The sequence below is a fragment of the Sinocyclocheilus grahami genome, unplaced genomic scaffold (genome assembly GCF_001515645.1).
Source record: "Sinocyclocheilus grahami isolate Dianchi unplaced genomic scaffold, SAMN03320097.WGS_v1.1 scaffold595.1, whole genome shotgun sequence".
In the NCBI taxonomy this organism is placed as follows: domain Eukaryota; kingdom Metazoa; phylum Chordata; class Actinopteri; order Cypriniformes; family Cyprinidae; genus Sinocyclocheilus; species Sinocyclocheilus grahami.
Window position 1 is genome coordinate 348506 of NW_015505774.1, and position 14558 is coordinate 363063.

Below are 14558 nucleotides of genomic sequence, written 5' to 3' on the forward strand. Positions count from 1 at the left end.
TATATATATATATATATATATATATATAGTTTACTTGTAAAATGTCAAATTCTACCTGTCTCTGCTACAGTCTTTTATTGTTTTTATTTTTTTAGCCAATCAGAAATGCTCTCTGCTTGTCAGTCATTGTGTTTGCTGGCATCAGATAGGCTGACATGTTTTTAAGGGCAGGGTTTTGGAAAGACTTTTTCCACATTATAATGCAATTTCGAGCCAAATTCGAAATGTGATATTTTAGATTAAACGACTTTGTTTAACATTAACAGCAAATGCATCTAGATTTAAATGCTTTCATTCAGCAGATGAGTTTTGTATCCAAAGTGACTTCCAGAGCATCCAAAGTTTAAACAAAGTACATCAGTGTAATCCTGGGTAATATAGTGTAAATGCATTGTCTTGTATCTCCTTTAGACTCCTGCAGGGGGTTTGATCGACACAACATGAGCGATCTCTCTGAAAACGCCACGTCTCCAGTCATTGAGTTTTGGGAGTAAGTGTCTGGTATGAACGCGTGGCAATGATTTGAAGGATTTGATGGTATGTTTGTGAGTGTGTGTCTCTCTCCAGACGTGAGGTGTTGGACCTGTCTGCTAGTGTGGATCGTCTGGGCTCAGTAAACTGGCGTCTGGCCCTGTGTCTGCTGCTGGTGTGGACAGTCTGCTATTTCTGTGTCTGGAAAGGAGTCAAATCCACCGGCAAGGTAAACACTGCGCATTAGTGAGTGATGCCCATGTTTTTATACAATAGCATAAGAGAAGATCCTCCTTCATGCCTTTTAATGCCCAGTCCAGAGGCATATTTTATTGGACTGTGATGTTTCAGCACTTTTAACTTTTGTATTTTTTTTTAAGTTTTTTCTTTTCATATTAATTAGGAGGATTTAAATATATAAATAAATCATTAAATGCATCATGAAAATTTGCCATGAAAACATAAAAGTGCATTGGAATGTAAGCATGCATGCATAAAAAATGGCATAAATAAATAATTAATTGCATCATGGAATGCTGCAATAAATGCATGTAAGTGTATTGAAATGTCAGCTAGTATGCATAAATAAATAAATATATTAATAAATCATTAAAAGCATCATGAAATGTTGCAATAAAAACATAGTGCAATCATGCATTCATAAAAAAATAAACAAGGTGTGAAATTCATTCATTTAGATTTTCATGTAAAATAGGTGAAAGTAACCATATTCATTTCAAAGGCATATATGTCATATTTCAGGTCAAGTTTCATTTAATTTTTTACTTGCTTTTCAATGTGCTTATATTTATTGATTATATTATTGATTGTCATTATATATTTAATAATTTCATGACACATGTTGATATATAGATTTGTTTCGTTGTTCTTTACCTTTTATTTCAAGGTGCATTTTGTTTCGTATTTATGAAGTTTTGCACTTTAAGGCTTATTTCTTATTATTTTAGTAAGTAAATATATATATATATATATATATATATATATATATATATATATATATAAGTAAATAAATTATGTATTTATTGTTCTTTTTTCTTATGCACATTTTATCACATTTCATTGTTCATTGATTTACAGTATATCAACATTCCATGATGCATTTAATAGTTTCAAAATATATTTATTTATGTAATTGTCAGGCAGTCTCTGCCTTCACAGTCACCTACGTCACCTCAGTCACCAGCCCCGACACACACCAGATCGCAATCACCAGAATACTGATCACCCACACCTGCAGAGACTCATTAAGCACACTATATCCCTGCACTCCTCTCACGGCCTCACTGTCCGGTCTACCTTTCACCAGCTTGAACTTAGTCTGACTCCTAGCTTTATCTGAGCTGTTGTTTACTTATCCCTAGAAGCTCCAGCGATCCCATTCTCATCCTCTCCGGATACCTGCAAAGGATACCAACGAACTACCCAGAGCTAAGAACCCAAGAACTCTCTAGCATCTCATACTCACCTGTCATCAACTTGCTCTCCGCATTGTTCAATAAACCCTCTTGTTTGCATCCTTACCTTGTGTCTCTGGCTCGTAGTGTGACAGAAGACCGGACCAAGGACATACACCTCCATGGATCCCCGGGTTCCCACACCCGCAGAGGTACTGGAGGAATTGGTCAACACCAACCGAGCCTCTCTCACAAAAGTCACTACCCCGCAATCTGCCTCTGTAAGTCCCATGGCCATTCCTGCTTGCTATGCTGGTGGCGCAGCTGAGTGTGGCGGCTTCCTTCTCCAAGTGGCACTCTTCATCGAGATGCAGCCTCAGAAATTCTCTACGGAACGATCGAAGGTAGCCTTCTTGATTTCCCTGCTAACTGGCAGAGCACTGTTGTGGGCACGAACAATATGGAACGCCAATAGTGCCATAATCAACTCATATGATGCTTTCACTAATCATTTCAAGGAAGTGTTTGGCTCTGCTATAGGAATCCTATCCGTCCCAGACCAACTCCTGCGGCTGCGTCAAGGGTCTTCTACCACCAGTGAATACACCCTGCAATTTCGGACGCTAGCGGCGACTAGTGGCTGGAACGAATCCGCTCCCCTCAGTGCCTACCGGCAGGGTTTGATTCCTCGCATCCGCACTCAAATGGCCATCTATGACGATACTATGGGGTTAGGGAGCTTCATGCAAAGAGCCACACACAACTCCCAACGGTTGTCAGCCTGCCAGCCTGATGAAGCCGTCCACCAGCCTGCAGCAGCCACCAGCAGTCCCTTAGTACCAGAACCCATGCACATGGATTCCACCAGACTCACTCGCCACCTAGAGGCTGGACTATGCCTGTACTGCGCTGCTCCAGGCCATTTCATTCAAGCCTGCCCCCGTCAGGCCCCCACGCCCTGTGGTGAGTACTATTCAACTCGAACCAGTAATCTCAACTTTATCCTTCTTACCAGTACAACTATTCACCACCGATTGTTCTGTTTCAGTCTCCGCCCTCGTCGACTCGGGCTCTTCGGGCAATTTCATATCACGAGACCTCCTAAGCTGTCTCTGTTTGCCCTGCCAACATCAGGCCAAAGAGCTCCGAGTCGAGACCCGCTAGGGCGTGGGCGGGTCAACTATCGAACCCCACTGATGAAGCTGAAGATCGGATGTCTGCATGAGGAGACCATCACATTTCTGGTACTGAAGGGATCTACCATCGATATCATCCTGGGATGCCCCTGGCTCACTCTCCACTCTCCAGAGGTCAGATGGGAACCCTGTGCGACTCGGGCTCTTCGGGCAATTTCATATCACGAGACCTCCTAAGCTGTCTCTGTTTGCCCTGCCAACATCAGGCCAAAGAGCTCCGAGTCGAGACCCGCTAGGGCGTGGGCGGGTCAACTATCGAACCCCACTGATGAAGCTGAAGATCGGATGTCTGCATGAGGAGACCATCACATTTCTGGTACTGAAGGGATCTACCATCGATATCATCCTGGGATGCCCCTGGCTCACTCTCCACTCTCCAGAGGTCAGATGGGAACCCTGTGAGGTAACTTGCTGGAGCGAGTCGTGCCGGCAAAACTGTCTCGTGGAGATCCCCAAACCGTCTGCGTATCTAGTCCGAGCCCAAGTTGCCTCCACCCTAGTCGAAAGTCCAGAACCTCAAGAGACACCTACTGTCCCATCTGACTATGTGGCATTCCAGGATGTCTTTAGTAAGCTCAGTCTGTGCCATGTCTCAAACTCCTCGTCATCTTCCCGTAGGCAAGCTTGTACCACGGAGACCCTGGTCCCACATAGGAGTAGATTTCGTGACTGACCTACCCATCTCTGACGGAAACACCTGTATCCTTGTAGTAGTCGACCATTTCTCTAAGGCCTGTACATTTATACCCCTCAAAGGTCTGCCAACAGCACTAGAAACTGCAGATTTACCCATGTTTTCAGAAACTACGGCATCCCGGAGGATGTGGTTTCAGACCGGGGTCCCCAGTTCATCTCCCGTGTATGGAAAGCCGCCTTCCGACTCCTGGGAGTGACCGTGAGCTTGTCCTCCGGGTAACATCCTCAGACGAACGGCCAGACTGAGCGAAGGATCCAGGAACTTGGGCGTTACCTCTGGTCATACTGCCACGAAGATCAGCACAGCTGGAGGCGTTTCCTCCCCTGGGCCGAGTATGCACAAAACTCCCTCCGACAGAACACCACTGGCCTGACCCCCTTTTAGTGCATAGTCGGTTACCAACCCCCACTCTTCCCATGGACGGAAGAGCCCTTGGAGGTTCCAGCTGTGGACTACTGGTTCCGGGCGAGCGAGAGAGTGTGGGACTCGGCTCACGTCCACCTCCAGCAAGCACTGAGGAGGCATAAGGCCTTCGCAGATGCCCGGCGCACCTCTACTCCTACTTACCAGCCTGGAGAGAAGGTCTGGCTGTCCACCCGGGATCTGCGCCTCCGCCTGCCCTGTAAGAAGCTGAGTCCCCACTACATTGGTCCATTCCCCATACAGAGGCAAATTAATGAAGTCACCTACCTTCTCCAGCTTCCACCCAGGTACCGAATTCACCCCGCATTCCACGTTTCCTCCACAACAGGACCCACCAAGCCGGAAGTACCTACTCCTCCTGAAATCTTGGACCAGCCCTCTGTTTACCAGGTCAGGGACCTTCTGGATTCGTGGCGACAGGGCGGCCGACTAGAATATCTAGTCGACTGGGAAGGATACGGACCGGAGGAGAGGTCCTGGGTGGCCCGGGATGATATACTAGACCCATCGTTGCTGGAGGAGTTTCACCGCACCCTGAGGTCGAGGCCGCCCTCGTCGCCACATGTGTGCGTCAGGAGCCGCCCCTGAAGGAGGGGGTAATGTCAGGGAGTCTCTGCCTTCAGTCACCTACGTCACCAGTCCCGACACTCACCAGAATACTGATCACCCGCACCTGCAGAGACTCATTAAGCAGACTATCCCTGCACTCCTCTCACGGCCTCACTGTCCGGTCTACCGTTCACCAGCTTGAACTTAGCCTGACTCCTACCTTTATCTAATTTGTTGTTTACTTACCCCTAGAAGCTCCATCGATCCTGACAACAATCCCGTTCTCATCCTCTCCGGATACCTGCAAAGGATACCAACGAACTACCCAGAGCGAAGAACCCAATAACTCTCTAGCATCTCATACTCGCCTGTCATCAACTTGCTCTCCACATTGTTCAATAAACCCTCTTGTTTGCATCCTTACCTTGTATCTCTGGCTCGTAGTGTGACAGTAATTTAGTTGGTTAAATCCCTCCATATGTTTTAGCCATGAAAATAGCTGTGGTCGCTGGCATGGCATTAAAATACAAGCAAACAAAAGTCTTTTCATTTTAATATTAATTTATTTATGATTTTATTTCAAATTGTGCCTTTTATGAATTGTGCTTGTATGTACATACAATTGCAAACTGAATTGTATGTTGTTTTTTAAATTGTCAGTTGTAGTTCATTAAGTTATAATGCGTGTTGTTTGTTTTGTCTAGGTTGTGTATGTCACAGCCACCTTCCCGTATTTGATGCTGCTGGTGTTGTTGGTTCGTGGGGTTTCTCTACCTGGTGCTGTGGATGGGATTGTTTATTACCTGAAACCCAATCACACACGGCTGATGGACCCACAGGTACGTCACATGATATGACAGTAAAACACAGCCTGTCTAAACACATTGCAGCATATCTGTGCAACATGCAGTAACCACTACTAACACCTATGTTAAGCCCCTCCTGAAAAAGAGCAATCTTTGATAGCACCATATTGAGCAACTATAGACCTATATCAAATCTTCCTTTTTATAGGCAAGATTATTGAAAAGGTAGTTTTTAATCAGCTGAACAAATACTTAAACTCAAATGGATACCTGGACTATTTTCAATCTGGTTTCCGACTGCATCACAGCACTGAGACCGCACTCATTAAGATAAATGATATTCACTTTAATTCTGATTCTGGCAAAATATCAGTGTTGGTACTACTAGATCTTAGTGCTGCGTTTGACACTGTAGATCATAACATACATCTAGAGAGACTAGAAAACTGGGTTGGGCTTTCTGGGATGGTAATCAAATGGTTCAGGTCATACTTAGAAGGAAGAGGTTATTATGTGAGTATAGGAGAGCATAAGTCTAAGTGGACGTCCATGACATGCAGAGTCCCATAAGGCTCAATTCTTGCACCGCTCCTGTTTAGCCTGTATATGCGCCCTCTAAGTCAAATAATGAGAAAGGCAATTTGGTTCTATCATAGCTATGCAGGTGACACCCAGATTTACCTAGCCTCATCTCCAAATGACTACAGCCCCATTGACTCCCTCTGCCAATGCATTGATGAAATTAACAGTTAGATGTGCCAGAACTTTCTTCAGTTAAACAAGGAGAAAACTGAAGTCATTGCATTTGGAAACATAGATTAAGTTACATTTACATTTACATTTAGTCATTTAGCAGACGCTTTTATCCAAAGCGACTTACAATTGGGGGATACATAAAGCGATTCTTCTTAAAGAGGCATACAGACACAAGAAGTGGTTGTAATACCAAGTTCTTAGACATTGTTCAAATAAGTACAAGCTAGAAATAGAAGGAATAAGTTCTCAAGGTGAATGCATACCTTGACTCTAGGGGTCAAACAACTAAAAATCAAGTCAAGAATTTTGGTGTGATAGTCAGTAGTCCTGTCAAAGCAGTAACTAAATCAGCATACTATCATCTCAAAAACATTGCAAGAATTAGAGGTTTTGTTTCCAGTCAAGACTTGGAGAAACTTGTTCATGCCTTTATCGCCAGCAGGGTGGACTATTGTAATGGTCTCCTCACCAGCCTTCCCAAGAAGACCATTAGGCCACCGCAGCTCATCCAGAATTCTGCCAAGAACCAGAAAATCTGAGCATATCACACCAGTCCTCAGGTCTTTACACTGGCTTCCAGTTACATTTAGGATTGATATTACTTTTACTTGTTTATAAATCATTCAATGGCATAGGAGCTAAATACATTGCTAATATGCTCACTGAATATAAATCTAACAGACCACTCGAGTCAGTTTGAAATACCAAGGATTCACACAAAACAAGGGGAGTCTGCTTTTAGCTATCATGCCGCCTGCAGTTGGAATCAGCTTCCAGAAGAGATCAGATGTGCTAAAACATTAGCCACATTTAAATGCAGACTCAAAACTCATCTGTTTAGCTGTGCATTTATTGAATGAGCACTGTGCTACATCCAAACTGATTGCACTGTATTTTATGTAATAATTGTCTATTTTAACTGTTTAAAATTAATTTTAAATCAATTTCTAAATTGTAAAAGTTTAAGTTCCCTGTTTTATTGTTGTGATTTAATGATTATTTTACTTCCTTTTATGTAAAGCACTTTGAATTAGCATTGTGTATGAAATGTGCTATATAAATAAACTTGCCTTGCCTTACCTATGTACTTGAAAAAGAACAAGGAAGGAGTTTTGTTTGACATATTATTAATATTTGCTAAAATGATGACAGTGTCCCTTAAATATGTGTAATTTGATATTTGTGTTAAATATCAAAATTTGTATTAATTTTTTAAACCACCAAATTACTTCATATCCGTCATGCAGCAATTTAAAACGTAAAATCATTTTTAATTTTGAAAATACATATTCAAGCCTTTATGAAAAAAGTGTGTGTGTGTGTGTATTTCTGTCATAACAACTCTCTGAGGGATTGGCATGGTAATGTACATGACAATGTTAATGTATTTGGTCTTGGCGGAATAGATCTGCTACGCTGCTGCTGCTGCGGCAGGGCAAGTACCGAGAAATGCTACTACCAATACATCCACAACATGCTGCAGTAGGCATGTAAGAAATACTGCTGCTGCACATATAACGCATATGAATAACCCCCATATAGCATACATGAATCCCCGTGTAGCAGATATATGTATATATATATGTGTGTATATATACATATACATATGTATGTGTGTATATATATATATGTATGTGTGTGTATATATGTATGTGTATATATGTGTGTGTGTGTATATACGTGTGTGTATATACGTGTGTATATATATATGTGTATATACGTGTGTGTGTGTACATACACGTGTGTGTGTGTGTGTGTATATATGTGTGTTTATATATGTATATATGTGTGTGTGTATATACACAGTGGTCTTGTATGTCTTCCCTTTTCTAATAATTGCTCCCACAGTTGATTTTTTCACACCAAGCTGCTTACCTATTGCCGATTCAGTCTTCCCAGCCTGGTGCAGGTCTACAGTTTTGTTTCTGGTGTCCTTTGACAGCTTTTTGGTCTTGGCCATGGTGGAGTTTGGAGTGTGACTGTTTGAGGTTGTGGACTGGTGTCTTTTATACTGATAACGAGTTCAAACAGATGCCATTAATACAGGTAACGAGTGGAGGACAGAGGAGCCTCTTAAAGAAGAAGTTACAGGTCTGTGAGAGCCAGAAATCTTGCTTGTTTGTAGGTGACCAAATACTTACTTTACTGAGGAATTTACCAATTAATTCTTTAAAAAAAAAAAATTTCTCATTTTGTGTCTCATAGTTGAGGTATACCTATGATGAAAATTACAGGCCTCTCTCATATTTTTAAGTAGGAGAACTTGCACAATTGGTGGCTGACTAAATACTTTTTTGCCCCACTGTATGTGTGTATATATATGTGTGTATATATGTGTATATGTATATGTGTATATATATATGTGTGTGTGTGTATATGTGTGTATATACAGTATGTATATATATGTATGTGTATATGTGTGTGTGTGTATATATATGTATATGCATATGTGTGTATACCGGTATTAAGGAAATGCATTATTACCTTTCCCTTGGCATCATAGAGTCAATCAGTTGAAACTTTTGTTGAAAATGGAATAAAAGTTTACTAGACACAACCAACATAAAGACTACATGCAGTTTCAACTCAATTTTATCATATTGCATTTGATTTGTCATTGAATCATTTGTGATGCTTTGCCTTGATCGGTTCTTAGTCTGCAGAGAAAGAATTGGAGAATATTTTTTTAAACAGTGACTGACTATCTGTAACAAGTTAATTTTGAGGGTGCTTGCAAAAAGCCAGAGATAAAGATTTTAATCTAATTTTTACTAATGTGCTCAACATGAAGTCCAGAAAATAAGTCAGTCTCTCTCTCTCCTGAAAGTGTATGTTGGAATACGGAAGGTTTTAAATACTTAGGTGTTTTTTTTGGAAATGAGATCATGGTAAAGAAAAACTGGGATGGAGTTGTTGAAAAACTTAACGGTCGTTTAGCTAAATGGAAGTGGTTGGCCCCAAATATGTCTTATAAGGGGCGTATTTTAATTATAAATAATTTAGTTGCTTCATCTCTCTGGCATAAATTAGCCTGTATTGATCCACCTCCAAAATTGTTAGCAGAAGTTCAAGCTTTACTAGTTGATTTTTTGGGGGGATAAATTACACTGGGTTACTCAAAGTATTCTGTATTTGTCTAAAGAAGAAGGTGGACAGGGGTTAGTAATCCTAATGGTCCTAATCGTATGAACACTGAGGAAGTTGCTTCTCATCTCTGAATTTTTTTCGACCCATAAAGTTGGTCAATTACTGACAAAGTGGCGGTCTGCTCTAACTGAAGAGAGAAAATCATTAACAGATTTTTGTAAAGGAGTAAAGGCTCCTAATGCTGAAGATTCTTTTCCAGCTATATTTTTATTTCCCAAACTAGATGATTGTATGTTTTTTTTTTTAAAGTTGGCAAATCTTTGTTTTTGGATTTTTTTTTTCAGTAACTGGGAAAATGTTGTACAAAGCTTGTGTTCTGGTTTTTAATAAGACATTTTTGAACAAAAAAAGTAGATACTCCATGGCATTCATTCCTCAAAATAGATGATGATGTTAAACCTGAATGGAGAGTCCTGTATAAGCCACCATTACTAAAGAGAGTAGGAGATATACAATGGAGAATTCTTCATGGTGCAAATTGCTTTTGTTTCTGTTTTCAACTCTGAAGTGAGTTCTGAATGTCCGTTTTGTTTTAAAAGAGAAACAGTTTTTCATGCTTTTATGGAGTGTTCCAGGTTAAATCCTTTATTTGTTGTATTAAGGAGTCTTTTTGGTTGTTTTAATGAAACATTTTCAGAGGAAATTTTTGTATTGGGTGCTAAATACGTGAAGAAAAAACATTATGATTGTTAATTACTGAATTTTATCTTGGGTCAAGCTAAATTAGCGGTTTATACAAGTAGAAAGAACAAGATTAAGCAGAAGTCTGGGCAAAATGTGGTTGTTTTGTTCTCAACCCTTGTATTGAATTCTTACAAGTCAGTAGGTGATCTTCTTTCTTTTGAACTGAAATGGTGTAGCAAAGGAGCATTGTACTCTGTTTTTGAAGGTGAATTGTTTTTTACACATTTCCTGTGATTATGTATTATTTTTGTACAATGTGATCTATATTTTGTGAACTTGTTTATTGTCCATTTGTAATAAAAAGCTATTCAAATTCTCTCTCTCTCTCTCTCTCTCTCTCTCTCTCTTCTGGAGGTATGGATGGATGCTGGGACTCAGATCTTTTTCTCATATGGCATTTGTCTGGGAAGTCTTACGGCTCTCGGCAGCTACAACAAATTCAACAATGACTGTTACAAGTGTGTCCTTCCTCTCACAAAGTCTCTTACACATGTCAACATGAAAACAATGATGACTCTATTCGCTTTCCTAATTCATGTCTTTTTTGGAATTATTAATTTACATTTATGCATTTGGCAAATGCTTTTATCCAAAGCGATGAATGTTGCATTAAAAGAACACATATTATCAGTTCATGTATTCACTGGGAATCAAACTCATGATGCTCATGTTACTAGTGCAGTTTTATAGTGCTTGTGTATCTAGTGTAGTTATTTATGTACTACTATAGTTTTTTTATTAAGGTTCTGAATTAGCTTTTTTTATATTTTTAATTTTAATTTTCAGTAATTTTGTTATGTTTTTGTCAATATTATTAGTTTTTCTTTTTTAAATATTTCTAAATAGTTTTAATCTATTTTCATATTACTTTTAGTTTGTTTCATTTTAGTACATCAACTTAAACTTGTCAGCTGCACGTAATCAGTAACCACCGAAACAACACCGTCATAAATGTGCATTGGTTTGTGTTTCAGGGACTGTTTCAGACTGTGTCTCCTCAACAGCAGTACCAGTTTCATTGCAGGATTTGCCATTTTCTCCGTGCTTGGCTTCATGGCACAGGAGCAGGGTGTGGATATCGCAGATGTGGTGCAATCAGGTAAGAATTGTGATTGTGTAAGTTCTGAAGGAAATTATAAATGCCTGTTCACAATGAGAGCAGATTTTGCTCTGAAGTAGACACCTGAAATATTTGGTATGTTTTCAACTGTATGCATGCTAATCATCTACATCCTAGCTAATAAAAATATGCTGTAAGAACAAGGTTTTTGAGCAATCATGCAATACTAGTAATTCTCAGATTACTGTATATGCACATTCCATTTGATCATTTTACAAACATTATGGGAACGTTGCTTTTGAATGTGCTCTGAACGTTCTGGAACAAGTAGTAACAAAATATATATATATATAATGTTCAATGAAAAATTTATAAATAATGTTTTTTGAGCTAACGTTTTAAGAATATTATTAAAGACCAGATAACTTGAATGAACGCTCTTGAATTAATGTTAATGGAAGAATGTTTGTTCATAACTTTGAGAGAACCTTGTCAGAACTTTCTGAGAACTGGACCTGTTATGTGTAATTCCACACTTCTATATAACAGTCGTCTTGTGAATATATTTTTATATACGTATACATCAATATCATGCTGTGTGTCTCATTCAGGTCCTGGTCTAGCATTCATAGCGTATCCACGGGCCGTGTCCATGATGCCTCTGCCGCAGCTGTGGGCCGTGTGTTTTTTCCTCATGATACTCATGTTGGGTTTGGACACTCAGGTGTGCTGTGACTCTCAGGTGTGTGCGCTGTAAGTTTAGCAGTGTTGATCGCTGTATTTGTGTGTTTAGTTCGTCAGTCTGGAGGCATTGATAATGTCCGTGTCAGATCTGTATCCCACGCTCATCCGCAGATGTCACGGGCGTGAGATTCTGCTCCTGCTCGTGTGTTTGGTCTGTTTCCTGATCGGACTACTGATGGTGACACCGGTGAGACATTTCATTCAAATCCCCTTCTTCATTCAAAGTCAGAGTTGACAATGAACATTCACCAAGCGCCAAATGCAAGTGAATGGTTGGTTTGTTAAATAAAATGTTACTGGACCATTAAAATGTGGTATAAGAGTCAAATCATATATGTATATCTATAGTCACGGTTATGCTGCTGTGTAGGAACGAGGAGCGTGGAGACGATGGAGAATTTACGAGGAACATTTATTTATTCCAACAAAAACTCACTGACAGGAACACACACGCAGCATGGGCACAGGCTTACACATGACAGAAGGCCTCCAGGGCGGTACCCTTTCCGGGACCCATGGCGGATCAGGCAGTTCGAAGGGCCATGGCGGAGCGGGCAGCTCAGGGAGCCATGGTGGAGCAGGCAGACTAGGAGGCCATGGCGGAGCAGGGAACTCAGAGGGCCATGGCGGAGCAGGCAGCTCGGGGGGCCATGGCGGAGCAGGCAGCTCGGGGAGCCATGGCGGAGCAGACAGTTCAGGAGGCCATGGCGGAGCAGACAGTTCAGGAGACCATGGAGGAGCAGACAATTCAGGGGGCCATGGCTGAACAGCCTCCGTGGCCTTGGCCTCGGCACTTGGCCCGGCCACTACGGCCGGAGCCCTGTAGCCCCCCCCAAAAAAATTCCTTGGGGGAAATTCCGGGTCCTGAGGCCCTCCGTGGGCCTGACGTAGGTGCCGTGGCCCTTCCTGGGATTGACTTGGGGACTGGAGCTCTCCTTGGCCTGGACGTGGGGACTGGAGCCCTCCTTGGGCTGGACGTGGGAACTGGAGCACTTTCAGGAGCGGACTCAGGGGCTGGAGCCAACACTGGAGCGGACTCAGGGGCTGGCGTTGACACTGGAGCGGACTCAGGGGCTCGAGCCAACAGTCACTTACTCCTCAGATTCCTGGGGTTAAGGATCGGGCTGCTGTCAGCTGAGGGCTTGGGAGTGAACCGGCTGGCGGGCTTGACTTCGGAACGGCCGCCGGGCTCGAGAGTGGCGCGGCCGGCGAGCTTGAATTCGGAACAGCCGGTGGGCTTGAGAGTGCTGCAGCCGGCGGGCTCGTTTGCTGAGTGGCCGGTGGGCTTGACGGCAGGCTGGTTTCTGGATCGGGGCCGGACACTCTCCAGACACCAGAGGATCCCTTCCCTCCAGCTTAGTCCAGTGGTGTCTGGGAGATCAACAGGAGGGTAGTAATTTGCCCCGATCCAGAACAGAGAGTTAAGAGTGGCGTCGCCAAGTGCCATCTTACCGGCGAACCTGCAGAATTCCCAGGCGAACTCAACAACGGGAGATCCTTGCGGGCTAGGGTGGCGAATCGATTTTTTGGCAATGTGATCTCCATTATTAAGCGCGGGGGAGGGACGGAAAAGAAAACACTTTCAAAAAGGAAACAAAAAAAACGGGGCGCTGCTTTCTCTTCGGTTCGGTGTTCTGTCATGGTTATGCTGCTGTGTAAGAACGAGGAGCGTGGAGATGATGTGGAAAGCATGGAAAATGTGTAACGGACACCTCGCAGATACAAATGGGGCAAATAATGTTTTATGTTTTGATTAAAAGATAGTTAACATTAAACGTCAGCGAAACCCTAAGAATTCACAATTTTTTTTACAATAGTGCGCTTATTATAAAGTTATAAAAATGAAATTAATTATTACATGTTTATATGTAAACATATGTTCTGCATTTCTGTTTTGAGCTGCACGCGCTGAAGATGACCAGTAGAATGAAGCAGCAGGTTTTCAATCAATGGGATTTAACTCATCGTTTATCTCATATAGAATATGTTTCGTTATTTATACAACATAACGTTAATATTACGACTTATTGGCGTTATCTGCACAAAATGCCCCGAATGCACGAACGTGTCTGTGCGGCTCTGAATGAACTCCTTTTGTGGATGCGTTCTTCACACAACAACGTGCAGAAACACGGCAACTAAACTAAAAATCACAGCATTTTATTATAATAGTGTTCTCATTATAATGCTATGTGTTACGGGGCTGACCAGACGTGAGACATGTGGATCCATGTGCAAGCTTTATTCTGAACAGAAGACAGAGAAGTGGTCGTAACAGGCAGGGTCAAACAATGGCAAACAGGTATATGGCGGGCAAAACACAAGAATAGTCCTAGGGCTAGCGTAGGTCGACGATCGGCAGACAGAATCACAGGGGCGAGACTAGAGGGATAAATCCAGGGAGACAGGCAAAGATCAGAACCAAGGAAACCAACAAGGCAAGGCAAAACAAGGAAACACAGGAAGGAAACAGGAACTAGGAAAACTAACAGGCTAAGCAATACTCGGCAGTGAATGGTAGTTTGAGTGAGTGTTATATAGTGAGTGAGTGATGTGAAACAGCTGTGTGCAATCCGTGTTGAGTGCAATGAATGATGGGATATGTAGTCC

The 14558-nt window shown here is 41.9% G+C and overlaps 1 protein-coding gene across 1 annotated transcript in view; it reads left to right on the forward strand.

Annotated features, from left to right (window-relative positions):
* Window positions 1-14558, forward strand: part of LOC107557246 (sodium- and chloride-dependent GABA transporter 2-like) — a 50593-nt gene that overhangs the window by 10415 nt on the left and 25620 nt on the right. The window contains exons 4-10 of the mRNA XM_016240599.1: window positions 412-490; window positions 568-700; window positions 5456-5590; window positions 10499-10602; window positions 11119-11243; window positions 11816-11928; window positions 11998-12135. Of these exons, the coding sequence (XP_016096085.1) occupies window positions 412-490; window positions 568-700; window positions 5456-5590; window positions 10499-10602; window positions 11119-11243; window positions 11816-11928; window positions 11998-12135 (827 nt within the window). The remainder of the gene's footprint in view (window positions 1-411; window positions 491-567; window positions 701-5455; window positions 5591-10498; window positions 10603-11118; window positions 11244-11815; window positions 11929-11997; window positions 12136-14558) is intronic.